Source organism: Martes martes, assembly GCF_963455335.1.
Source record: "Martes martes genome assembly, chromosome: 9".
In the NCBI taxonomy this organism is placed as follows: Eukaryota; Metazoa; Chordata; class Mammalia; order Carnivora; family Mustelidae; genus Martes; species Martes martes.
The window spans coordinates 100,305,914-100,332,974 of NC_137896.1; the positions used below are offsets into that span (position 1 = coordinate 100,305,914).

General features: G+C 38.4%; 1 protein-coding gene across 3 annotated transcripts in view; it reads left to right on the forward strand.

Moving 5' to 3' along the window:
• The window catches only part of RMND5A (required for meiotic nuclear division 5 homolog A), a 59,957-nt gene that overhangs the window by 24,423 nt on the left and 8,473 nt on the right, over window positions 1–27,061 (forward strand). For all 3 annotated transcript variants that reach the window (XM_080813825.1, XM_080813826.1, XM_080813827.1), the window contains exons 3-4: window positions 12,595–12,729; window positions 14,256–14,356. In XM_080813825.1, the coding sequence (XP_080669951.1) occupies window positions 12,595–12,729; window positions 14,256–14,356 (236 nt within the window). The remainder of the gene's footprint in view (window positions 1–12,594; window positions 12,730–14,255; window positions 14,357–27,061) is intronic.

Genomic DNA, 27,061 nt, shown 5'->3' on the forward strand with positions numbered 1-27,061 from the left:
TCTCCCATGTTAAGAACATCTAGAATTCTCTCCTGCTAGGGACTTTTACTTCAGTGTTTAAGTCTTTCAAGTTTTCTTGAGTTTACTTCTTCCTAAGTAAGAAAACTCAATAAAATCATTACTGCTTTAGATACATATGTGTGTATGTTGAAATAAATAGGGTTAAGATTTTAAACTGTCTAAATTTAGACATTGTTGTGAGATAGTTGAAAGCAAAATACATAGGCCATGTTCTTTAGAAGAGTATGGTCTAGTTCAGTCATGTAAGAATGCTACTTGTACACATGAAAGAGCTGGGAAAATTCTGAGGCAACATAAGATAAATTCGCATGGGATTCACTCTATTTATTTGTGAAGTAAAGGGAAGATCATTGTGCTCTTTAAGTGTTGCGGAGTTGGTGTCTTAAATTTGACTTCGGGGGTGCCGGGGTGGCTCAGTTGGTTAAGTGTCCGACTCTTGCTTTTAGTTCAGGTTGTGATCTTTGGAGTCGTGCTCATTGTGGAATCTGCTTTTCTCTTTCTCTCTTCCTCTCTCTCCCCCTCTGCCCTTTCCCCCGCTCACATACATGCTCTCTCTAAATAAATAAATAAATAAATAAAATCTTCAAAAAATTTTGACTTGGAAGAACAGGCAAGATTTCAGACAGCAGAGTGAGATGTGGTTTTCTGTAGTACTGAGAAAGAGGCTGAACAGCTGAGAGATGCTGGACTCCTGTGAAAGACCCTCGGGGACTGGCTCTTGGATTGGCTGCCTTATCAAGAACAGGGTTGATGGAAGGACTAAGGATTTGATTAAAGGAGGTTAGGGGGAAAGGGAGTGAATGATATAAGCAGTTGAGAATTTGCGTGACCTCATTAAATAGGATGAAATTAGACTAAGGAGAAGTCAGAGGAGGGAAGATAATAGATGTCGCTTACTGACTGTTGAGCTGGGTGCTGTACATATATTTATATTACATGCTGTCAGTGCGTTATTCCCATTTTAAGACTTAGATATTAAGTAACATACCCCAGGTGAACAGCTTGGAAGTGGTGAATCAGTATTTGGAAAAAGATCTCACTAATGAGTGCTACACTAGGAAATCAGGCCATTGCAGGACTGGTAGTGTTTTAAGGGGGGAAATAAGTGTTAAAAATAGTTTTTAAAAAGCGTCAGCCTAAACTGATCTTCTGCCAGTAGATGGAGCATCTACATGGGTGAGTTAAAATGCTGACTGTTAAAAAATGGAGTAATGCCATAAAAAGCAAAATATAGAATATTTAAGATAGTTCTGGGTGAGCCATCTGGAACTACCTTTTATGTAGGTATGACTGGGGTATAAGAAGAGAAGAAAATACCAATGGGAGAAAAGGTGTTGGATTTGGCCTTAAATAGTAGCTGAGATACAGAGTGGGTGAGATCAGGTATATACTAGCTCTAAACTTCTGTTATTATGTAATGGATAAATCTTTATATAGTAGAGAGATGTTACTGTTAATGAAGGGAAAAGGAAATTGAAATGACTAGAAATAGAAAATACACTCTGATTAAGAAAAAGAGCTAAGTTGAGTTCTGAAATATAGACAAATAAATTGATGATATACTTTTGAGTATTGAATTTTTAGAATTACTGAAAAGGAATGGTTAACAAAGTTATAAAAAAGACAACAATGATAAAAAGCCAGGAACGTAGTCCCTAAGAATAAAATAAAACACGTTCAAACTAACTCTTCTCCGTGAACTGCTAGCGAATAATCCAAGAAAATGCAGTAGACTAGGTGTCTAAATTTTGCAAGGCATTTACTAAAGGTCTCCTATCTTTGCGGTCAAGATGGAAGGTGTTGTTTTAAAATTATGTGATTTGGACTAAGAACAGCTACATTCTCAATACCTTCTGGGTTTGGCCACAGTTGCGTGGTCTGGGGATGGATCTGACCTACCCAGGCTTGGCCTGTTTGCTCCAGGGTGAGTACCTCAAAGTCCTCTCTTAGGATCTTTCTCTTTAGAGCTCTTATGGGAAGAAGGGCTGGGAATATGTATGCCTAGAAGTGATTAGTAGCCCCTGAAAGAATGTGGTCTGTTGTGGGAAACAAAATTCTTCAGAGAGAAGTAGAGGCAAGAGGTGGGGAGGAAACATCTTTTGAGGTTCAGCTACCTTCATACCTATCCCTGGTTACCTGAGCCTTTCTCTTCAAATCCAGGGTTTGGGCAAAGATTTCTGTTTATATGAACCAAGAGTCCCGACTCATACAAGCAGCTAGATGCTCTCTGGGTCTCTTCACTTTTATTGGGATCCAGTTTCTGTGAAACAGTATTGGTTTTGTCTTTTTTAGTCTGAAGATCATTCTCAAAAGAAAAGATGAGTTAAGTTCTGTTTTCTTTGCCATCTGTTACACAACATGATTAGCTCTAAGCTCTGCCTATGCTGTTCTTACTCTGCTCTGAGCAGAATGAAACGACATTCTTTAGTTGATAATGATAATTGTTTGCATTATAGTCTAGTTCACAAAAGAAAGCTTAGACCTTTGCAATCAGGTCTCATCTTAGGATAGGATCAGAGAATCCCACTGGGCCTGGAGGTGGTATGGGCCCACTTTTGCCTGAGGCTAGCAGGTGAAATAGCTTACTTGGTCTAACATCCAAGTCAGGTTTGGTTTGAGAGGAAAAGAACCTTATACCCATTAAGTTTTGCCACCTAATACAGTGTGTAATTGTATTCAGGTGATTCTTAAATGAATGAATTTGTTTTTAATGCCCCTTTAATGTTTTTTGTTTAATGTTTTCTAAAATGAAGACTCTTTTCAATGTAGAATCAGAAGATTTGATGGCAAGGCCTCGTTCTCCAATTCAGCTACTGTTGTACTGAAAGCTTACTGTGGCTAGGTCCCAGTAGATATTTTGGTGTACAATATTTAGTTAGTCTTTAGCAACACTTGGTAAGATAGGGATTATTGTCCACAGATACAGATGTGAAAACTTTGATCAAAGAACTAGAAAGCAGATGGAGGAACTGAGTAAATACTTAAGATTTTATGACTCTGAAGAAACTTCCTCAACTGGAGTTCCTTGAGAGAATTAACAACTGGTGAGTGCCCTTGGGCATCCCATGTGTGTATGAATGTCTCTCCTATGCATCTAGAGTAGTAAGAGGTATGTGCCATCTTTGGGAGAATAATAAAGTAGTTCCTCAAATTTCTGCCATCTGTTCAGATAAGGAGGCAGTTGGGACAGCAGATTGATCAGAACAGAAAGGTATGTGAAATAATATGTAAAATAATTGTGAGGGGTAAGGATGCAAATATGACAGGTAGTTAGATTACAGCCTGCCTGTCTTTTAACTTTGAAAACTGTCATAAGAGTATGAATATCATACAGAAGACAGAATGGAACGTTTAAGAAGGTAGCATCTCCATCTAGAAATGCATCTACAAATGCTGATTATGACACACTACTGAATTTATTTTCCAGGCATAGTTTGCAAGGCACCACTGGCTGGTATATGCCCAAATATCGATTATTTCATTTGAGACCATGTGCCTCATAATCAGCTTTACTAGGTTTGTTAATTTTTCCCTGAAGGGCTTATAGTAAATTACTGTCCTACCAAACATGTATTAAACAACAGTTTTCTTTTCTCGATTCTCACCTACACTTGGTATTATCAGACTTAAAATATTTTGGAATATTTCAAAGCCATCTGATTAATTTAGCTAGTTGTGTAAATTTGCATTTCCATCATCATCTTTGGGGTTGAGCATCTTTTCAAGTTTTTTACTCTCAGAATTTCTCCCTTTTGTGAATTTCTTGCTCGTTTTTTGTCCATTTTTTTTTTTTTTTCCAGTTAGGTTGTTTGTCTTTATTACCGTTTGGGAGGAATTTTGATTATTTTAGCCTAATATTGGGAGGAATTTTAAAAACCACACCTCTTTTGGATGTATGTTAAGTATGTATGTATGTATATAAAGTAGGTATCTTTTCCCAGACTGAGTGGAACCAGAATCCAGGTCTTCTTAATTCCCTGTTAAGTATCCGTTGTGGTCTATCTCTGTCCCTCACTGCTAAACCAGATTAACTGGACGCTTAGCAGGTGCAACAATAGCACATTTTTGGGTTCATACACAAATTTTCCTTCAAAAGTAGGTGGGGGAGTTTTTTTTTAAAGAATTGGTACTTAAGAATTAAAAGAAATACTGAATTTTATCATGTATTGTTACCACTGTCTGGTCAAGAATTATAATTTCAGGGGTGCCTTGGTGGCTTGGTCAGTTAAGTGTCTGACTCTTGATCTCAGCTCTGGTCTTGATCTCAGGGTTGTGGGTTTGGGCACCATGCTGGGCATGGAGCCTACTAAAAAAATTACAATTTCATAAACTATTCCAGAAATGTATTTGTTTTGGATGGTGAACAGCCAAAGCCAGTCCTCAAACTAACCAGTTTGTCAGCATGTTCATGATGTAGCCAAGGAGATAGGATGATCTGTTTAGATTCCATAGTTTCATAATGTTTATTAAAGTTATTTACTCCTCCTCTGTCTCAGCTTCCAGATTTTATTTATTTTTTTACATATATGTATTTTTACAAGGTTGTATTCATTTGTTTATTTGAGAAAGAGAAAGAGAGCAGGCGTGTGGGCAGGGGAGATGGGAGAGGCAGAGAATCTCAAGTAGATTCCACATGGAGCACAGACAGATGAGGGGCTTGATCTCATGACTCTGAGATCATGACTTGAGCCAAAACCAAGAGTCAGATGCTTAACCAGCTAATCCCCCCACCCAGGCACCCTTCAGCTTCCAAATTTTTAAACTTAAAATAATCAAAAATATGAATGGCATTGAAAGTACATACATGAGATAGTGTATGAATTAATGTATTCTTGAATTTCTTTCTAAGCTGTAACATCCTTGTCTGGGAGACACACCCTTGAATGGGTGCTCTTTGATTCTTGCTTGAATCCTGCTTTCACATTTAAGAACATCTTTTCAAGTTTTTTCTTTAAAAATGTTAAAGGAAAAAGTACAGTAAAACAGAAGTACTAATAATAGATATTTCTTTTTATTAGCCACTTCTTGGCTTGTTTGCAATGCTGCTTATTTCCTGCAGCCATGCAAACGAGTTTGGTCACCTAGCAACAGAAGCTGGAACTGATCCTAGCACTGATGCAACAGTAAGAACATACAGTTATAACAAAAGGAGTTCTAGCACTACGCTGCATTTCCTCAACCTCTTTATACAATTTTAACTTTTAATTTTTACTACATGTGAGCAGAAAATAAGCTGTGAAAGTAGTTTATTTTTCTACCCTGATAGTTTAAACTGGAAATCCAGAATGGTAGAAGGGAGCTCAGAAAATTTCATCTAATGCATTGCTTATTCCTATTTAGTTATATTTTCCAAGACTATCGAATAAGCTATAGAATTTTAACGTAGTAAAGATATCCTGAGTGTAAAGTGTTTGAGTTTTTTCCTTGCCCATATAGCAGTGACTTAGGGTGTACCTACTGGAAATAAAGGTATGTGAGGAACATAGTAAAACTGTTCAAATTTTTTAAAATATTAAACTCGTACATTTTAACATTTTCAGATAATCAGAATTAATTTTTTAATGTATAGTAAGGGAAGATTTGAAGGAATTCTTTCCTTGAGCAGTTACTATCTGATGGTAGCTATTAAAATTTGGACTTAATCTATATTGCCAAATAAAATAAGTGTCTTTTAACATGGTCTGTCCTTTGAGATGACAACTTCCAAAGTTGTTTCATTTCTTTCCTGCAGGACAGACAACTCATTTGGGCGTTGATGGGATTGGAGAATAATTATTGAATGAGTAAGTGGAAATCTGAAGGCTATGTTTGGATTGAATGAGGTCGATAGAGCAGTGAGGAATCTTATGTAGTCTGAATGATTCTTGTTTGTAGGGTACACTTAGAAGTTTAGAGAAATAAGGAAGATTCTGGAGTTTGTTATAAATTGTGTCATCTTCAGATACCCATTCATTTATTCATTTGAATGGTCATTTGTCTGGGGCAGAAAATATGGTACAGTGTCTATGCCATCGTCACCCTTATGGCCTCTGCTCTAGTCTGGAAGATGAATGGAGTAGCACCATTTCCATTTCCAGTGTTCTAGTGGGCATAGACGGCATAAAGATATAATAATCTACTCAGAAGCATTGGTGAACTGTTACAAAGTCATCTCTCAACAGGCAGAATCTGATAATCTGATTTGAATTTAGCTTTATGCAAGCAGTTGTGGCTTTTTCTTCAGGGCTAGAGACAGCTTGTTTAGTATGTGTGTAGAAGCTATTGCTATTTAGCATCTAGGTACTTTGTGTTATTAATATTCTTTAGGTTAAGTACTAGACCACTAGACCAAGAAAGAAATCTGTAAAAAGCAAGTAAATAAAAATTTAAGATTCTGACAGTAATTTTGCTTGTTCATTTTTGGTTTTTGTCCGAGTAATTCTGAGTCTTACTATATGTGTTTTGTTTTAGGCTGTTGGCTTGACATCCAAAATAAGGGTAGATAGCTCTTTAAAGAAAAATGTGCTCAGTTTTGGAGAGGAGAACTCTCCTCCATTATGGTAATTGTAAATGGTGGGGTGCTTAGCAGTTTCTGCCTGTTTTTGTATGTGCTATAAAATAATCTTATGTTTCTTGGTTTGAGTTAAGCAGTGATTACCTAGGATTGTAATATCAGTTAAATCTAAACAGTCTAGTCTAATTAAATTTACATGCTTAGAAAATACAGGAAGTTTATTGGGGTTAATGCCTATGTAAGATTTAGGGAGTGAAAGTAAAATTTGTTAGGGAAGGCTTTTATTTTTTATTTTATTTTACTTTATTTTATTTAAATTTTATTAGTTAACATATAGTGCACTATTGATTTCTGGAGTAGAAATCAGTGATTTATCACTTACATATGACAGCTGGTGCTCATCACAAGTGACCTCTTTAATACCCATCACCTATCTGGATAGCCCATTACTCACCTTCCTCCATCAACCCTCACTTTGTTCTCTGTCACTAAGAGTCACTAATGACTTGTTTCCCTCTCTCCTTTTTTCTTTTCCCCCTTCCCATATGTTCATCTATTTTCTTAAAGTCCACATATGAGTGAGATCATATGGTATTTATCTTTTTCTGACTGACGGGCTTCACTCTAGCTCCATCCATGTTGTTGCAGATGGCAAGATTTCATTCTTTTTGTGGCTTAGTAGTAGTCCATTATGTATATATACCACATATTTATCCATTCATCAGTCACACTTGGGCCCTCTTCATAGTTTGGCTATTGCTGATAATGCTGCTATAAACATCAGGGTGCATGTACCCCTTTGAATCTGTATTTTTGTATCCTTTGGGTAAATACCTAGTAGTGCAGTTACTGGATTGTAGGGCAGTTCTATTTTAACTTTTTGAAAAACCTCCAGTGGTTCTCCAGAGTGGCTCCATCAGTTTGTATTCCCACCAACAGTGTAAGAGGGTTCCCCTTTCTCTGCATCCTCGCCAACACCTTTGTTTCTTGTGTTGTTAATTTTAGCCATTCTGACAGGTATGATGTGGTATCTGATTGGGGAAAGCTTTTAGACCGCAAGGTAGACTTGTGCTTTCTTCACTCTTGATGTTCAGAATTTACTTCTGGTATCATTTCCTTCCTGTTTGAAGAATTTAGAACAGTTCTTTGAGAGCAGGTCTTCTGGCAACAAATTCAGCTTTCTTTCATCTGAGAATTGTTTTAATTTCATCTTCATTTGTACAGAATATTTTTACTTGACATAAAATTCTGGGACCATTCTTTTAGCACTTGAAAAATGTTGAGTAATTTCTTTCTAGTCTCCATGGTTTCTGTGGAGAATTCTATAAGCAATGCATCATTTTTCTCTAGCCACTTGCAAGATTTTTTTTCTTTGTCTTTAGTTTTCAGCAGTTTGCTTGTGAGGTGTCTGGGTGTGGATTTCTTTGAGTTTATCCTTTTACGAGTTTGCTGAGCTTCTTGAATCTGTAGGCTTATGTCTTTTGCTAAATTCAGGAAATATTCTTTATTTTTTCTCCATTACTCTCTCTTTTCCTTCTGGTACTGGGATGACGTGCATGTTAGATGTCTTGTCCTGTGGGTCTATGAGGCTCTGTTCATTTTTTCCAGTCAATTTTTTAATGTTTCGATTAGATAATTTCTGTTGATACTGACTTTTTCACTTCCATCCTGATACTGAGTCCATTCAACGAGTTTTTTTCTTTTGATTACTGTGTCTTCTGTCTTTGCTCAGACTTTCTGTCTTTTGTTTGAAAGTGTTTGCTCTTCCTTTATAAAGCAGTTTTAAAACTTTAAAGTGTTTAATGGGGGCGCCTGGGTGGCTCAGTCAGTTGGGCATCTGCCTTCAGCTCCAGTCATGATCCTAGAGTCCTGGGATTGAGCTCCATGTCAGGCTGCCTGCTTGACGGGGAGTCGGCTTCTGCCCCTCCCACTCCTCCTACTCATGCTCTCTCTCTCTCTCACAGTTAAATAAATAAAATCTTAAAAAAAAAAATGATTTCAAGTATCTTTGTCATCTTGGCATTGATGTCTGTTGAACCATCTATTCCCATATGAGATTTTCTTGGTTCTTTGCCAGATGATTTTGGATTGTATCTTGGACATTTTTAATACAATTGACCCTGGAACAATACCCTGCACAGTTGAAAATCCACATAAAACTTTTGAGTCTCCCAGAACTTAACTACTGTTAACTTACTGTTGGGTGGAAGCCTTACTGATAACATAAACAGTTGATAAACACATATTTTGTATATTTGTTATGTACTGTATTCTTAGAATAAAGTAAGTTAGAGTAGAGAAGATGTTATTAAGAAAATCATAAGAGAAAATACATATACAGTACTGTAGTGTATTCATCAGAAAAAAAATTCCTGTGGCAGTGGATCTGTGTTCAAACCCAAATTGTTCAAGGGTCTCCTGTATTATGTTAGAAGACTCAGGGTCTTGTTTAAATACTATGGAGAATGTTGATATTTCTCTTTTAGCAGACAATTAACCTAGTTGAGTTCAGGCTACAAGTTCTGATCAGTCTTCTGTGAGTTGTGGTTTCAGTGTCCAAGCTATTCAGAAATGTCTCGTTTGTGTGCCAACCCGTGGCCATTCTGGCATCTGGAATCTAGTTCTGTCCCCTAGTTCAGTTTTTAGGGTCTGGTATGTTGCTTAGGGTCAGCCCATGCGTGTGCAACTGGAGAGTGAGCCCAGGAGTTCATAAACAACTTTAAGGGGTCACTTTTCTGAATTCTTCCCTCTCTATGATCTCACTGGGACTTTAGGGTTCTCCGGGGCCACTTTTTTGGTCATTTGGCCAGAAAACTGGGGCTTTGTTTACCCTACTCTTCTGTACATTTACTGTGACTCTACCTGTATCTGGGGCTAGGTGGTGGAAGGACAGAAAGCAAAGATGCAGTAGAGGTTTTTTCCCCTTCTTGGGACCACAGCTCCTCTAATTGGAGAGGAAGAACTCCCTGTGCCTGAGTTTTAGGTTGCCTGCTGTGGTAGACTGGTTATTCAAACATTTATCTAGGTACTTCTTTGAAGGGACTTTGCAGGTATAATTAAGGTTACTAAGCAGCCGATCTTAAAATAGCGACATTATGTAGGTGAGCCTGGAATAATTTACAGGAGCCCTTAAAAACAGTAGAAATTGGTAGAGAGAAAGCAGATTCAGAGTGTGAAGGATGTCACCTCTGTTGTTGGCTTTTGAAGATAGATGGGGCCGTGAGCAAGGGAATGTGAGTGGCTTATAGAAGCTGAGAACAGCCCCTACAGCCAGTTAGGAAACAAGGACCCTGGTCTTAAAACTGCATGGAACTGCATTCTGCAACAACCTGAACGAGCCTGGAGGCATATTCGTGTTGTAGTCTCCAGATAAGAGCCTAGGTCACTGACACCTTGATTTCAGCTTTTTGGGACCTGGAGCAGAGAAACGGTGTGAGCCTGTTGGTCTTCTGATCTGTCAAGCTGTGAGATAATAAAATTGTGTTGATTTAAGTTGCAGTAAAAAACTAATGTACCATCAGACTGCCTTGAGCTAGAGGTGCAAGAAAATGGAGGGAAAAACCATGTGATTTCCCTTCCTCTCTGGGTGATAGGAGAAACCTATTCCTGTTTCTCATGCTAGAGGGCTTCCCCTGGAACTCTCTGTCTACATTCTGGGTGCCTAGTTCTGTGTTTGGCTGTATTGCATCCAGGCTGAGAGGTATTAGAGGGAGAAAAGTAGTAAACTCACCACTAGTCCTGTGACCCACTTCCCAATGCACTTAATACTGTAGATGGCCCCCAATTTGGGATGATTTAACTTACAATTTTCTTTTATTTTATGATGGTGTGAAAGTGATATGCATTCGGTAGAAACTGCACTTGAAATTTTGAATTTTGATCTTTTTCAGGGCTGGCAATACTGTGCAGTCCGTTACTCTTGGGAATGCTGGGCAGCAGCACTGAGCTGCAGCTCCCAGTCAGCCATGTGATCCCAAGGGTAGACAACTAGTACACTTAGAACCATTTTATATTCGTATCCCCATTCTGGTTTTCACTTTCATTACAGTATTGAATAGATTACATGAGATAGTCAGTACTTTGTTGTAAAAAGGGTTTTGTGTTAGATGATTTTACCCAACTGTAAGCTAATGTAAGCATTCTGAGCATGTTTAAGATAGGCTAGGCTAAGCTAGGGTGTTTAGTAGGTTAGCTCTATTAAATGCATTTTCAGTTTACGTTATTTTCAGTTTACATTATATTTATCAGGATTTAACCCCATCATAAGTGGAGGAAGATCTATAATCACTTTTTAGTGTCCTCAAATAGCTGCTGCCTTCATTCTGTCCTGATTTTATAACTGCATTCAGTGGGACAGATAAGGTGGAATGTGCTTACATACTCTACCCAAATTGGAACTCTTTACATACGTGTTTTTTAAACAATCTTCTAGTTTATTATAAGAGAAATATTTACTCCTTGTGTGGAAAGTGGTCATCTCCAGTGATAATCTCCGTTAATACTTTAATGTATATTCTTTTGGATTTTCTCCTAACCATTTGCAAGTACTCCTTTTTTAAAAAAACAAAAATGGGGTCATAATTTTGTAAAACTTACTTTTTTTCACTGAAGATGTCTTGGCCATTTTTCCATATTAGTAGATATATAGTAATGAACCTCACTTTTTCCTTATGAATAGTAATAATTAGAATAGTAGCAACTACCATTTCACTTAACCAATAAAGGAATATATTAATTTGCTAGGGCTGCTATAACAAAATGCCACAGACTGGGTGGCTTAAACAGACCTTTATTTCTCCACAGCTGTGGAGGCCAGAAGTTCAAGATCAAGGTGTTGGCAGGGTTGGTTTCTTCTGAGGCTGAGGTCTGTCTTCTTGGCTGGTAGATAGCCATCTTCTGGTATCTTCACATGGGGTCTTAGTCTGTTTGAGCTGCCAAAACAAAATACCATAGGTTGTTTAAACAATAGAAACTTATTTTTTTCACAGTTCTGGAGGTTGGGAAGTCCAAGATCAAGGTGCTGGCCAATTCATTTCCTATTGAGGGCAGACAACCTCCTCCTGGCTTATAGATGACTGCCTTCTCACTGTGTCCTCACAGGGTAGAGAGAGAACACTCTGGTGTTTTTCTCTTGTCTTGTAAGAGCACGGGCACTACTGGATTAGGGCCGCACCTTTATGACTTCATTTAACCTTTATCTCCTCCTCACAGACTATCTCCGAATATGGCCATATTGGTGGTTAGGGCTTCAGTGTAGGAATTTGAAGGGGGGGGTTACATATAGATATTCAGTCCATAACACATGGGTCTTGCTTCTGTACTTATCGTGTCCTAATTTTCTCTTTTTATAAGGATACCAGTCCTGTTGGATTAGGGCCCACCATAATGACCTCATCTTAATTTAATGAGGTACTGGGAATTAGGACTTCAGCATGGGAATTTTAAGATGCAGCCCATAATAGGAAGGTATTATTATTTTTTCCACTTAAGATAAGGAAGGTAAGTCTCAAAGACCTTGACTGATTTGGCCAAAATCACAGAGCTAGTTAGAGAACCAGGATTCAAACCCAGGTAAATTGGCCTCAGAGCCTGCTCTCTTAATTACCTGGCCATTCTCCCACCCCCAACCTCTACCTTGGCACAGTAGTTGTTGGGCTGTGCCTTGATTATTTAATCCTATGTTGGACGTAGGGTTTTTCTCTCTTTTCCAGTTAGACAATGCTGCACTGAATATGTTTTTATAGGTAGCACTGTACACCTGAAAATATTACTGTATTGTGTAGAACCCAATTTATTCACAGAAATGATTCAATGTATGTATTTCCCCAAAATACCCTCTGAAAATGTACTCCTTTACTCTTCTAACAATGATCAATCAATAAGAGTGACAAGTTTTAGAAAAGAGCAGTGGAAAAACAACTTCTTTCATAGGCTGCAGATGATTTGAATTGGGTCCTTACTGTGGATATTTGAGTGAAATGAAGGGCACTCTTTCTGTTAGGTGGAGTGAAAATCATATGAAGTGCTATATCCTAGTCAACTCATGAATCATTTTCTTTCTTTTTTTTTTTTTTTTTCAGAATTTTGATTCTGACATTAGCAGTGTGGGAATAGATGGCTGCTGGCAGGCAGACAGTCAGAGGCTTCTCAATGAGGTGATGGTGGAGCACTTCTTTCGACAAGGAATGCTGGATGTAGCTGAAGAGCTCTGCCAGGTAACAGTGTGCCGGCGTGTGAGGAGATGAAACAGAAACGACGGGGCTCCTTGGAGTCTTTGAATCTTCTTCTGGCTGTAGATAGATTTTTAATATTTTAAATATCCTGACCTCATTTTACTAGGAGGTCTTTTTTTTTTTAAATTGGTGAAAACTACAGTCCTAAAACTTCTTATTTGAATTGTTTTTTCCTTATTCCTGCCCTATGACATTGATCCCAGCTCATCAACCAAGGGGTCAAAAGTAATACTACTCTCTCCATTTCCTCTTTTAAATAGGGAGGGCAGGATAGCAGAGAAGAAAAGAATCTGGCCCAACTTGTAGCATTTTGTGTATCAAATGAGTTTTAAGCTAAAATTTACTTCAGGTGAGCAGCTTTTGTCTTTTATTGCTAGTAGACATGAGTTTAGGGATCTCAGAATAGTTTACCAGGATCGCCTAGTCATAACGGGGGCAGCTGCCGTGTATTGAGTCCACAAGCCAACCCCTGCCTTTATTCCTCACCACAATCCTGTGAGGTAGAAGTTGCTAGAAATTGCTTCCATTCTGTAGATAAGGAAGCTGAGGTCTGGAGAAGTGGCTTTGCCCAAGACCATACGGGTTCCTTAGTGAAGGAACTAGGATTCAGTCCTAAATTGACATCCTCAGACTCTGTTCTAAGCCACCATGCACTATTGTGTTTTCCATTTAGGAGAATGAAGGACTATAAAGATAAAATAGTTTAAAGCCAGTCTCTAAACCAAATCTTTAAGCCTTTTCTATTTTATTTTATTTTTTATTTTTTTAAAAGATTTTATTTTTATGTAATCTCTATATAGCCAATGTGGGTCTCAAACTCACAATCCCTAGATCAAGAGTTGAATGTTCTATGAACTGAGCCAGCCAGGCACCCCTTCTATTTTAAACAATTCAGAAAAACAGTAACTCGGGTCTTTCTCTGTACCTTACGGGAATTTTGTATGTGTCCTTGTACATTTCCTGAAGGGAGTTATGTCACTTAGGATTAAGTTTATTTATAAGTAACACCCAAAATACTAGTGACTTAAAAAAAAAAAAGTTTGTTTCTTTTGCAAAGAAATAGGTGGTGGTGAGCCATTCACAGCATATATAGTAGCTGTGCTGCAGGAGGCTTTCAGGGCCCTAGCTTCCTTGTAGCTCTACTGTTCCTTAGGTATCCACTGTCCTTATGATCCAGGACAGCAGCCAGAAATCTAGCTGCAGCTTTTGGTATTCCAGAAAGGGGCTAAGAGTACATGTTTATGTTTCACTGGTCAGAATTTACTCTCACAAAGTCATACCTAGCTTTATTCCATACAGTTACGTACTTGACTTTGTATGGAATACATAGGGATTCTATTGCTATTAGAAAGAATGATGGTAGGGCTTAGTCATTAGTCTGTACAATAGAAATACATGTTAAAAAATTATTTTTAATGGATCAACCCATATTTTATAATTTAGAATATATTTTTACCATATCTCTTTACCTTATTACTGCTAACAAAAGTTCATTCTGTTTTTTTCAGGAATCTGGTCTTTCTGTAGACCCAAGTCAGAAAGAACCATTTGTGGAGTTAAATCGAATATTAGAAGCATTAAAAGTCAGAGTTCTGAGACCTGCTCTGGAGTAAGTTCTGTGTTTTCCTTTTGAGTATTTGGGGAGAACTCTCTATAAGAAAACCTAATTAGAAAACACATTTGAGATTTTGAGATATACACATATACATGCATATGTACATATGTACATACATCTATACCTCTCACTTTCAGAGACTTTAGAGAAAAGCAAGGGAGAAATATTTTCTTCCTTTTAACTAAGTAAGAATGGGGGATGTACAAATAGGAGAAAATGGTTTGAGCTTTCTTTACTTATCAGTTGATCTGAGTTCCCAAGAGAGGAAAAAGGTTTCCTATATCCAAGCTTATTCCACTACTTTAGACTAGCATTATAACAGGAAGTACTATCGTTCGGGTGGTCTGAGCTTGATATTTGAACTTCCATACTTTGTGGGGTTCTATGCTAGCATTTAAAAAAAACAATTTTATTGGTTATTGGAACTAAATGATATACATGAAGACCGCAGATATTGTTATGAAGGAGTTTTGTGCTAATTGTCACTAAAATGTAATGGTTCATTATGAACTTGCTATTGATATGAATTATCTTGAATTACTGAATAAACTGTGGTACCCTAGAGCAGGATCGGCAGAGTTTTTTGTAAAGGGCCAGAGTAAATATTTTGGGTTTTGTGAACCAGATAGGGTCTCTGCCGTATATTCTTCTTTGATTTATTTTGTAGCCCTTTAAAAATGTAAAAAAATAAAACAAAACAACAAAACCCCAAAAACCCATGTTGGCCATCTGGTGTATAAAATGGGCAGCAAGCCATATTTGGATCTTGGCCATAATTTGCCGACCCCTGTCGTAGAATTTTTTAATGTGAGGATTACCAGGTTTTAAAGAAGAAAGAAAGAAAAGCTCATAAAATAAAGGAAAGAAACTGGGTGATAGAAACAGTGATACTGGTGTGAGGTTCTAGCGATAGAATTCTGGTATTTTAAAATTAGAAGTATTTGAGATCATTGTTTTCAGGAAAAAAAATAGTTGGGAAGATTCTTGTTGATTTTTATAAAATGCACCATTTTTTTCTTCCATTAACAGATTTAATTCTTCGTAGCTTAGTTTCTTTCTGATCATTTATCAGTTCTTAAAAAGTTTTCAAAGTTCTGAAACTAGCTCAGATGAACATGTAGAGATAGGTTCCTGTGTAAGTTTATAAATGATAAATTCCTGTATAAATTATAAAGATGAGACAAGTAGGTACTTTAAAAGATGTCAAATACGTGGATGGAACTAGAGGGTACTATGCTAAACGAAATAAGTCAATCAGAGAAAGACAGTTACCATATGATCTCTCTGATACGAGGAATTTGAGAGGCAAGGTGGGGGTCATGGGGGGAAGGGAGGGAAAAAAATGAAGCAAGATGGGACTGGGGAGGGAGACAAACCATAAGAGACTCTTAATCTCAGGAAACAAACTGAGGGTTGTTGTGGGGAGGGGGGTAGGGATAGAGTGGCTGGGTTATGGACATTGGGGAGGGTATGTGCTATGGTGAGTGCTGTGAAATGTGTAAACCTGGTGATTCACAGACCTGTACCCCTGGGGCTAATAATACATTATATGTTAATTTAAAAAAAAAACCTCAAATAATACCATTGTGTATGGCACACATTACCTTTACAGTTTTTTTATTTTATTTTATTTTATTAGCAGATGTTAGATTTTGACATACTTGGGGGATTAAATCCTGCCAAGTACCACTGATAACTCTTAAATAAAATATGGCAACCACTCTTCTATCTACTTTCATATTTCACCTATATGATTAAACATCTATAGAGAAGAGTGAGGGATCCTAAACAGAGAAATGTATGGGTTTCCCAGTAGTTTATAGTGATTTGGAAATATATTTGAACTGTTCAAGGTAATAGTCATTTATCCACTAATTTCTCAGGCTCATCAAACTTTTATTGAGTACTTATTGTGTGCCAGAAACTGTACTGAGCATTTAGACCATCTCAGCTCTCAAAGTACTCGAGGCTTTTTCCTTTTGGAATGAAGCAAATTTATAACACCTTTTCACTTTGTGCTTTTTCTGTAAGATCTGTTTCTTACTGATAACTATATCTTATATATCAATTGTTTGTATGAATATTTTCTGTTATTTGGAGCCTCAAGCACTGCCTCTCAGGCAAAAGGAGGGCTCATTCTGTCTACTTGGTATTAACAGTGGAAACTACTGCAAAGTAAAAAATTTTTTCAAAACTTCATTCTTTTGGGAATATTGACATATTAAATAGTGTCAGCTTGGGGAATGTAATGGCGATTATAGTCAACTCTTCTTAAGTGCTTATTATATACTTAGCATTGTTCTCAGCATTTTACATGTATTAACTTATTAAATCCTCATTATAACCCTATGAAGGAGGGATCGAGGCCTGGAAGTGCTTTGTGGAAGAAAAGGATATGGAATCAAAAGGTCACATGAAAAATGCTTCACATGATGTCCCCTGAATGTTCATCTCCAAGAGACTTTAGCACATTCCAGGGGTCATCAACAATCCTAAAGAAACTCATTTAACTTGGCCAAACTCTTGATTCCCTTGTGTATTTGACCAAAGAATCCTTATTCTTGTCCCCATCCTCCCCAAAACACTAAAACCCACAAAACTGGAGCTCTACAGAACCAACATTTTGAAATGATAGCTTAATAGAAATGTCTCTTACAGCAACTCAGACTTTTCCAGTTCTTGCCCATTACTGGTAGATACAAAGCAAGTATTTCCTCAGTATCCTTAATGTGCAAGGTATAGAGAATTCACTTCATTCAGCTTGTAGCAAAAGTTGAAAAATATGGGACATCAGTTTGGAGAATTCTGGGTCAGATACAAGGCAGAGAGTATCTTCCAGTTGTTTGGCACCTTCTGCTGGCACATGCTGGGAGGCAGGTCCTGGAACCCTCAGGAGGGGCTGCAGCAGTTCCACAAGGCAGGCCAGGCCGTTAAGGAGGCAGGGGCCAACCACAGAAATTAGTATGGATAGAGGCCATGGAGGAACTTTGGAGAACATTAACTATCATTTACAAGTAGTAGACAGTGGAAAGAAGGCAGAAAAAGAATGGTGTTAAGGCAGAGAGAAGTGGCAGAACAGCTAATTATATACACAGATCTAGTTAGGACACAGCCTACTCTTTTGTTCCTGCCCCTTATATTTCTGAGTTTGTGTACAGATTTTTCTTCTCATCCAGATTGCTTTATCTATTTTTTCAGTTCTTCTTGGCACCTAGCATGGTACATACTTAGATAGCTTATTCCATACTTCAATAAATGATGGAATAGTTTGAAGGAGAACTTGAAACAGACATGACCCCATCCTTCATGGGTAGATAGAACTGTAAAGCCAAAAGTAACTGGTTCAATGAGAGAATAATGGTAAATTAATACAAAGAGATGGAGAAATATTAGAAGAGTAGAAACTGTCCTTGTGGACATGTGCCAGATACTGACATTTTGAAAGTGCTCTCTATCTTCAGGAGAAACCAGTTGGTTGCCTTCCTAAAGGTGTTTCAAAGAGTAGTATTATCTTAGTGGATTTGCCATAGCCTAGGATCTGGCTTGCAGACTTAGAAACGTGGTTTTTTAACACTGAGAAGCAGTTCCAGGGGCTTCCTAGCACTCCTGTTTGTAAAGCCTTGGTAGAATGCTCTGAGGGAATAGAAGATGACTGAATGGTTATGAGAAGGAGAGAGAGTGATGTTAAAATAATTTTTCAGAGAAGAGAGAGATAATCTTTCTTGTTAGTTTAGACCACAGAAGGATTTTAGATTAGACAGGCCATGAGCGGTATCAGGCAGGCTATTGAAAAATGAGAGGACTCCCATCTCCAAGCCTAGTGATTGTGGGGGGCGTGGGGGCCTAGAAATAAAAACCACAGAGGGATGTGGCATGAGCTTGCCATTGTACTGTGGTCTCTTTGTGGTGTGAATGTTGGATCTTAGGAGAAGAGAATGCTTGCCAGACTTAAAGAAATTGTAGTATCAGCGAAGAAAACACAGTTTATACATGTAGAAAGGTTTTAGAAGAGAAAGATGAAGGGAGCAAGCTGTGGTACCTGATCAGAGAGCCTTGACTATCACTGGAAATGAGGGTGACAGTGATTTAGCAGTTTCTGCTGTCTGTTTTCTTGTTTTTAGTTTTGGCTTCCAGTAGGTGGGCAGTCTTGCTGACTCAGGCATTTTTTTAATAGCCACATAGAACCACAGAAGAAAGAAGGCTCCAGTAGATACGCCATTGGAGAAAAGTAATCAAAGTTTTGAACAAGTTGGATTATTTCCCAGAGTCTGAGTTTTTATTTTTGTTTTTGTTCATTTTGTTTTGTTTTGTTCAGGGTGGTTGTTAATTCTGAAAAAGCAGAAGAGGTAAGTTGAGGCATACATTTTTAACTTGCTGTGCCCATTCACTAAGTGTGGTGGAGAAGGAGCTCCTGTATTAAAAAGAAGCTGATTAAAAATGGAGAGAGGCACCCAGTGGAAAGGATACAGAAGAAAGCTCAGTGGACTATAAAGGCCAAAAGGGAAGAAATACGTAGGGTGGTAACATCATTTTCTGTTACCTGTTTTATGTTTATGGTTAGCAAAAGTTTGTGTGCAGTTCTAACACAATAGGTATTCTTCAGGAGGAGTAGGGTTTAATCCTCACCAAGGACTTGAGCATATTGAAAATAAGTGGGTGAACCATGACTGTACAGGAATTGGGAATCTTCTTAAAAAGAAGGGCAAAATGAAACCAACTGTCCCTGAGGTTAAGTGTTTAAAAGAATAAGGAGCTGAAGTAGGCCAGGAATGGGAACCAAAAGAAAAAAGTCTGGAGTTTGTTTGTAAAATGCTGATCTCTTATTTAGGTTGATTTAGGTTGTAAAACCTTTTGGGTTTGTGGTAGGAAATTAGTGGTAAATAAAGCATGTCATATTTAAGTACTTTTTTACAAAAAGATTTAATTATTTTATTTTAGAGTGTGAGCTGGGGGAGTGGGAGAGAGAATCCCAAGCCAACTCTGCATCCAGTGCAGATCCTGATGTGGGGCTTGATCCCACAACCCTGAGATCGTGACCTGAGCCGATATCAAGAGTCAGATACTTAACTGACTGAGCCCACAGCTGCCCCATATTTAAGTACTTTTTATAAAAAAAAAAAAAACCAAACATGGGGCGCCTGGGTGGCTCAGTGGGTTAAAGCCTCTGCCTTCGGCTCGGGTCATGATCTCAGGGTCCTGGGATCGAGCCCCGCATCGGGCTATCTGCTCAGCGGGGAGCCTGCTTCTCCCTCTCTCTCTGCCTGCCTCTCTGCCTACTTGTGATCTCTGTCTGTCAGATAAATAAATAAAATCTTTAAAAACAAACAAACAAACAAACAAACAAACTAATGTGTAGAACTGCTGTCCAGTATGGCGGCCCCTTGCCACATGCAGCTGTTAGAAACTCTTACTGGGTGCTGCATTACTGAGAGGCTCAGGTTAGAAATGTGTGTGTGTTGTTTTCTTAAGTAGACCCAAAGATGTAATACTATAGTTTGTGTTGTTTTTAAAATAGTATGTAAGAAAATAAAATAAAATAGCATGTAAGAAGGACAGAGATTCACACCAGTTCTGAGGTGAGTAAAATGTTTGTAGTTCCAGTGATGGACTCAATCCGTATCTGAGAAACTGCCATTTGAAAATATCTCCGAAATGAAATGTTAGCCATTCTTTTTTGGTCTCTAAAGCAAAGTTACAGGATTCTAACTCTTTTGGCTGAACTTTGATTTTTGTCATTTTTGCCGTTCTCTGAATTTTTTAAGCACTTGACTTGGTCATCAGTAACATTCAGCTAAGTCCACATCTGTGGAGTAAAGAAACGTCATTCATTTCTCAGAATCCACCCCCCCCCACCAATAGGCCCCTAAAGGAGACCAGAAAAAGAATATATTTGTGAGCCTTTAAAAATGCAGTGAAAGGGGCGCCTGGATGGCTCAGTGGGTTAAAGCCTCTGCCTTCGGCTCAGGTCACGATCCCGGGGTCCTGGGATCGAGCCCTGCATCGGGCTCTCTGCTCAGCAGGAGCCTGCTTCCTCCTCTCTCTCTCTTTGCCTACTTGTAATTTCTGCCTGTCAAATAAATAAATAAAATATCTTAAAAAAAATTGTATTAAAAAATGCAGTGAAAGGTTGTAGTGGAGTATCTGTGGGCATTGACAAGAGGTATTTTTATTTCATTATTACCAGAAATAGACACCGACCCAGATTGGCAAAATTATGAGAGGAGAGGGGTAAACAGATGAGGCTGTCAGCTAGGTTCCTGCGGGACAACAGCTAACTGTGGAGGTGGGATCTTGTTTTAATTATTTTTGGAATAACATGGGAATTCTAAATATGGAGCTAACAATATGCCAAGTCTTTTCAGAGGCCTGGCAGTTAAGATAATTAATGCTTAATGCTTTGTGGGATAATTGTGTGGATGTGGGTTGCTTCTAACTTAGTCACCGAAGTCAGTAGTATTGTTTTGAGGTCTTTTTATGGAAGAGGCACAAAAGATCTCTTTATTAGAGAATGCAGTGAACAGAGATAATTGTGACATTAGTGACCTTCCTACAGTGTTTCTTTAAACAAGAAATAGTTTTAAAGTTGATGGTGCTCTCATTGGACACATCGGAGATTTGGGAGCAGAATTTAAAAAAAAACAACAGTGATATTATAATTCATTTGAATGTTTAGTTAACTTGTTGGTTGTGGTATCATGCTAGTTGTTTTCTTTTAAAAATTAAAAATTGGAAGTTTTCTTCTGGAAATGCCGTTATCCAGAATACAACACTCTATTCCTTAATATTTCCACTAGTTTTTTATGTGTCTTGGTCATGTGTCTTCTGTTGCTTTATAGACAGCGGGTTAGGTTTTGGGGGCCAGTTACATTTCATGCTTTCGTAGTTTCCTGTGCTTGTAGTATTTGGACTCGGTTAGTACCAGTTTAATTAAGCCTATGACTGCCTTCTACCCTTTATTCCTGCTCAGTGAATCAGACACCCAAATATTCAGTGTGAACTTCTAGCTACAAAAACTTGACAAATTTTGGGACACCTGGATGGCTCCATTGGTTAGGTATCTGCCTTCAGGTCAGGTCATGATCCCAGGGTCCTGGGATCGAGTCCCTCGTTGGGCTCCTTGCTCAGCGAGGAGCCTGCTTCTCCCTCTGCCTGCCACTCCCCCTGCTTGTGCTCTCTCTCTCCCTCCCTTTCTGTCAATAAATAAATAAAACTTGACAATTTTTTGAAGAGGATTAAATGATACATGCATATCATTGTATTCCCACACAGTTGGTCCTATAAAAATCAAAAGAGCACTGAATATTTCATGGAAGTGCCCAAATAATTCTTGTATTTTAAGTATAAATTTCTTATTAAAAATAATGACTTTGAAGAATCAGTAGAGTTCATCCCTTCAGTAAATACAAATTAAGAAGCTTATTGAGTATCTGTTTGTGCTTGTCCCTGTGCTCAGTGCTTTAAACTAGCACCCTCATTTGATGCCCACAACCCTTTTGAGGTACCCCCATTTTATAGTAAGGAAACAGATTTTAGAGAACTGAGTAACAGATTGCCCAAATTCACACTGCAGAGCTGAGACTGAAGTCCATGCATAGTTGATTCTACTAACCTGTACTCTTTATCATATTCCCCCTTCAAAGGAAGGGGGTGTGCCAAGATGAGCAAGACTGAGTTCCTGCCATATAGAAGACCAGAAGCTGTCCTACCAAGTAGATTGTGAGATGAGCCATGTGAGAAGTTCAGATAAAGGACATCTAGAGTTCTGTGGATGGAGAGATTATTTAGGAAAGTTTTAAAAATGTGGCAATTGAGCCTGGGACTTGAAGTTTTCAACTCTATTCTCAGCTACTCACTTTCTGTTTGATTGTGCTTTTGTAAAAATTACCAGCACCTACACTGGGAGGTAGAATCATGGCTTCTAATGTCATAAAGCAAACAGGTCTTCTATCTAGACTAGCTTTAATTCACCTGGACACGTCACTCAGTGGTTATGAAAGTTGCTATATCAGGTTATCTCTATGTGTTGTGTGTGTTTTTCTTGGCCAGCGCCTCTATCTCCATTCTATTCTCAGCATGGCTATTTTCCTCCTCTAATTCTTCACACCACATGACAAACGCCTCTAGATCATCCTGTTGGCCAACCATTGCTTTCTCCCTCGACACCCACCCTTTTGTTGCATAACTTCCCCTCCTGGCATAAACCTCTTGGTTTTCCATCCGAGCTCTCTTCCTCTCAGAAAGAAAAGTGGAGGGACAGGGATCTTGGTGAGAAAAAGAAAACTAATCTGGTTTTCTTTCTGATTCTTTAAGAGTGGTGCCATGGACACTTGGACTTGCTCAGTTCCTCAGTTGTTGCATCTGTCTCCGTTGTGCTGCTCTGGGCCTTCCTGGTGTCTATAGAGTAACCTTCTCCCTGTGAAATGTTCTTTCTCCCCCTCTGTCTTCTCTCTTGAGCTTTTGGATTTTCGTCTCTGTACAATTTCAGTATGCCCTTATTTCATTTACCACATTTGAGATAAGTAATACCAGTTCCCCCCAACAAAAAGATTCAGATTTCAGATTCAGATTCAGATTAATATACCATAGTATATTAACTATAAGTAATTGCATAAACTACAAAGTGTCCTCCCAGCTTTGGGGTCCACAGACCACTGCCTAAATAACAGATGTGCATCATGTTCTCAGCCAACCATATCACTTTTTTACAGGTCTGTCCATGATTGGTCACTGAGCACCTGTTACCCTCAGATAACAAGTGTGTAGTTGTCTTGCCTGCTCATCTCCTAGAGTTGAACCCACAATGTATTATAGAAATGGATAGTTGAAAGAGGAGCTTGGTCAACAAAGATGAATTGCTGGAAGTGAAATTGAATGTGATTAGAAAGATTTGGAAAATGACAGTGGCCGGGTGAAACTAGGATGAGACGTAGGCCTACATGAAGTTATGATATAAGCCATATTGAAAAAGCCCAATGAATATAAAAACCAAGGTAGAGGCACTTCGGCATCTTTTAATTTAAATTGCACAAGGAACAGAAAGCTGCCTATGATTTAAACAGAACATTTACTACTAGTTCGGATTGAAGATTGTTTAAGAAAAAAAAAAAATCCTCCATCAGTTTGGCTAACATTCAGATTGTGTTGAAGTTAGTTGCCTCCTTGAAAGAAAACAGTGATTACAAGGAGAGTGGAGAACTTTACTGCCAAAGATGGTTTCATCATTTCAGAAGTCATCACGAATTGACTAATGTTTAGCTCCCTTGGGGAGGCTGCTAGTGTGAATAAAAATGCTGCTGTGAAATTTGTACCCAGATTCCAAAGATCAGTTAAGGCACGTGTTATGATTGTCAAGGAAGACAACCATCAAGAACTGAAAGAACAAAAGATACAGGATCGTGAAGTGATCAGGAAGGATATAAGGGATAGATGAAGTTGCTTATAGGCGACAGCACAAGAGTGTGACTTTATTATTTTTTAAAATTTATTTATTTATTTATTTGACAGAGATCACAAGTAGCTGGAGAGGCAGGCAGAGAGAGAGAGGAGGAAGCAGGCTCCCCACTGAGCAGAGAGCCTGATGTAGGGCTCGATCCCAGGACCCTGAGATCATGACCTGAGCCGAAGGCAGAGGCTTAACCCATTGACCAACCCAGGCGCCCCAAGAGTGTGACTTTAAAATCCATGTTTACCTGGCCAGTTGGCTGTGGCCAATGAATTGGGGTCAGGAAAATACAGTTGTGGGTACCTGGGGGTACAGTCTTGGAGTATGAGGGACAGGTACCATAACACCAGGTTTTTCTCTTAGTCCTTACTTACATGTGCTTACATGTTTGGGGGCAGAGATCCTTAGTTTAGAAGATGACACTTTGCCAGAAAAGGAGAAGCTTAGAAATCGTTAATCTAGGGCGCCTAGGTGGCTCAGTGGGTTAAAGCCTCTGCCTTCGGCTCAGGTCATGATCTCAGGGTCCTGGGATCCAGCCCCGCATCAGGCTCTCTGCTCAGCGGGGAGCCTGCTTCCACCCCTCTCTCTCTGACTGCCTCTCTGCCTACTTGTGATCTCTCTGTCAGTTAAATAAATAAAATCTTAAAAAAAAAAAAATCTAATCCCTTGCTTTGTGAGATTTAGGCTTAGTGTAATATTCAGAAGTTAAATGAAGATAATACATTGTTTAAGGATAGAAAGTCAAGAAATATGATTTAAGAAACACATGATAACTTATATTCTTGAATTTAGATTTTGCATTCTCCCCATACTCCTCCAACTCCTTTTTGTAATGAACTATCTATTTACTTTCCTAAAATTCTCATGGTGGGGGTGGAGGTCAGGAACTAGCCGTGTTAGTTTTTTCCAATTATTTTGTAGCCTTGTTTATAGCTAAATTTGAAGGTGGGTAAAAATAAGTGATGAATTAGGAACTGCATTGTCTAAGTAAATGCCTCTGCAAGTTAAAGGGGTTACATATAGTTACAGTTTGCAGAGCTTAAATTCATAATTCTTGGCTTGAATTACTTTTAGGAAATGTAATTTGCAATTATTCAGCTCTGATGAAAAAAGGAAGAACTTTTGTTTACTTTTGCATTTGCTTAAAAATCATTACCTTCTTAATTATAAAAGTAATATATGTTCATTGTAGAAAATTTAGAAAACATAGGACAGCATAGACTGTATGTTAAATCACTGTCGTCTGGACGGCTGTTAGCTCTTACTCAGCGGTGTGTCCTCCCGTTGTTTCTAGCCTCCTGGTGGTGCTCTGATAGTTGGTGCCCTGTTCTGGGTTGTCGTAGTCCCTGCCATAGCAGTTGGTAAATAATGTGTGCATTCCAACTTCTCTGGAGTCATTACTGTTAAAAATTCTGGCAACTAGAAGTTAATTTTTTCAACATATTGTAACTTCCCCCCCCTGTAATATCGTATCCTGAAAACCTGTCTAGGAAAGGTGAAATAGATTTTCTTCCTCTCTGAATTGCCCACTTAAGGACTTTGCCCTTTCTTTGCTGGCTTTCACTGTTTATTAAAATTTGTAGTTACTCTATTAGCTCCCTTCTTTTGCTCTATCTTACACATGTATTTCATACCAAAAACAGAAAAAAGAAAAAGCTTGCTGCCTCTCCTTACTTGTTAGTAGGAAAACATACTCATGCTTTTATGAATGAGAGGGAGCAGGATGAACTTTTGGTAAGTAATCTGATTTAAATGTACTCATTGGTCCAAGTGTCTGTTGATAGATGAATGGATAAAGAAGATGTGATATATATTCATAATGGAATATTATTCAGCCATAAAAAGAATGAATGAAATCTTGCCATGTGTGACAACATGGATGGAGCTAGAGGGTATAATGCTTTAAGTCAGAGAAACACAAATATCATGTTTTCACTCATGGAATTTAAGAATACAGGCAGAGGAGAAAGAGACAAACCGAAAAACAGACTCTTAACTATAGAGAGAGAACTGATGGTTACCATAGGGGAGTGGGTGGGGGATGGGTGAACTAAGTGATGGGGATTGAGGAGGGCCCTTGTCAAGATGAGTACCAGGTGATGTGGGATTGCTGAATCATTACATTGTACACATGAAACTAATATAACACTGTATGTTAACTGTACTGGAATTAAATTAAAAATAAATAAATAAATAAATGTACTCCTTGGAGCTGGAAGTCAAGAAGTTGCCTGACAAACTAGAGATTGCCAAAAGCACAGTACTTTTGGTACTGATGGTTGGTGTTGGGCATTCATGAAAGATTGCTGCCAAAAGTACCTTGTTGGTGTCGGCAAGATTTACCCCCGAGTTGGTGTTCCAGCTTGGCTGCGTTTGTGTTAGTGCCAGGCAATGATTTAAGGCTTACTTACATTTAAATAAATATTTCCAAAGTCCAGGTGATGAATATTTTTAACAATCACTTTTTTAGGTTGGAAAAGCTTCATTATTAGACTCTAAGATGTGGATACATCCACAAGTTGATCAGAATATTCATGTTGCATGTGCAACCCTTAGGGTAGGATCCTATAAAAGTACAGCTCTGTGAGGTCCAATCCCAGCCAGCTGATCCATTATGAATAACCTGAGACATTTTACTTTCGTCATTTGTAGAAAGCTACTCCAAATTTATATTCATACCAAGACAGGTTCCAATGGTCCTTGGTGAAATGGGTTAGGTGGGGACTGTTTGTCCAACTAAAGGTCAAATTAAAGGAGAATATGATAATAAGAGCTTCTACATCTTAGTATGTTTGCAGAAATAAAGTAATGCTTCCTTACCACTTGGTTGCAAATTTGATTTTAACAGCTGGCCTGGGGTACATTTCTGCTGTAGCACCCACCTGAAGTGGTAGTCCCAGCTCAAGATTGGTTATCCCAGCTGTTTGTACTATAGAGGCCCGAGTTCCTGTACTTTGGATCATTCAGAGTGGAACATTGTTCTTTCCCTCATTAGCACTGTTGGTACAAATCATTTTGGCACATATATATGTAGTTTTATATGCCTGAAAGCAAAAATCTGGACCGAAAGCACCTTGAGGCAAATACCAGTGTTTGCTGTTTATAATCTCAAAGTGTAGCACAAAATGTTGCACCCAACAAAAGTCTAAAAATAGATGGTTCCCATTCAGAGTCTTGTGATCCATTTATAACTATGCCAGGTTTAACAGGAAAAGAGTAGTGGATATGGGCAATTGAATAGTAGTGAATCTCATGGC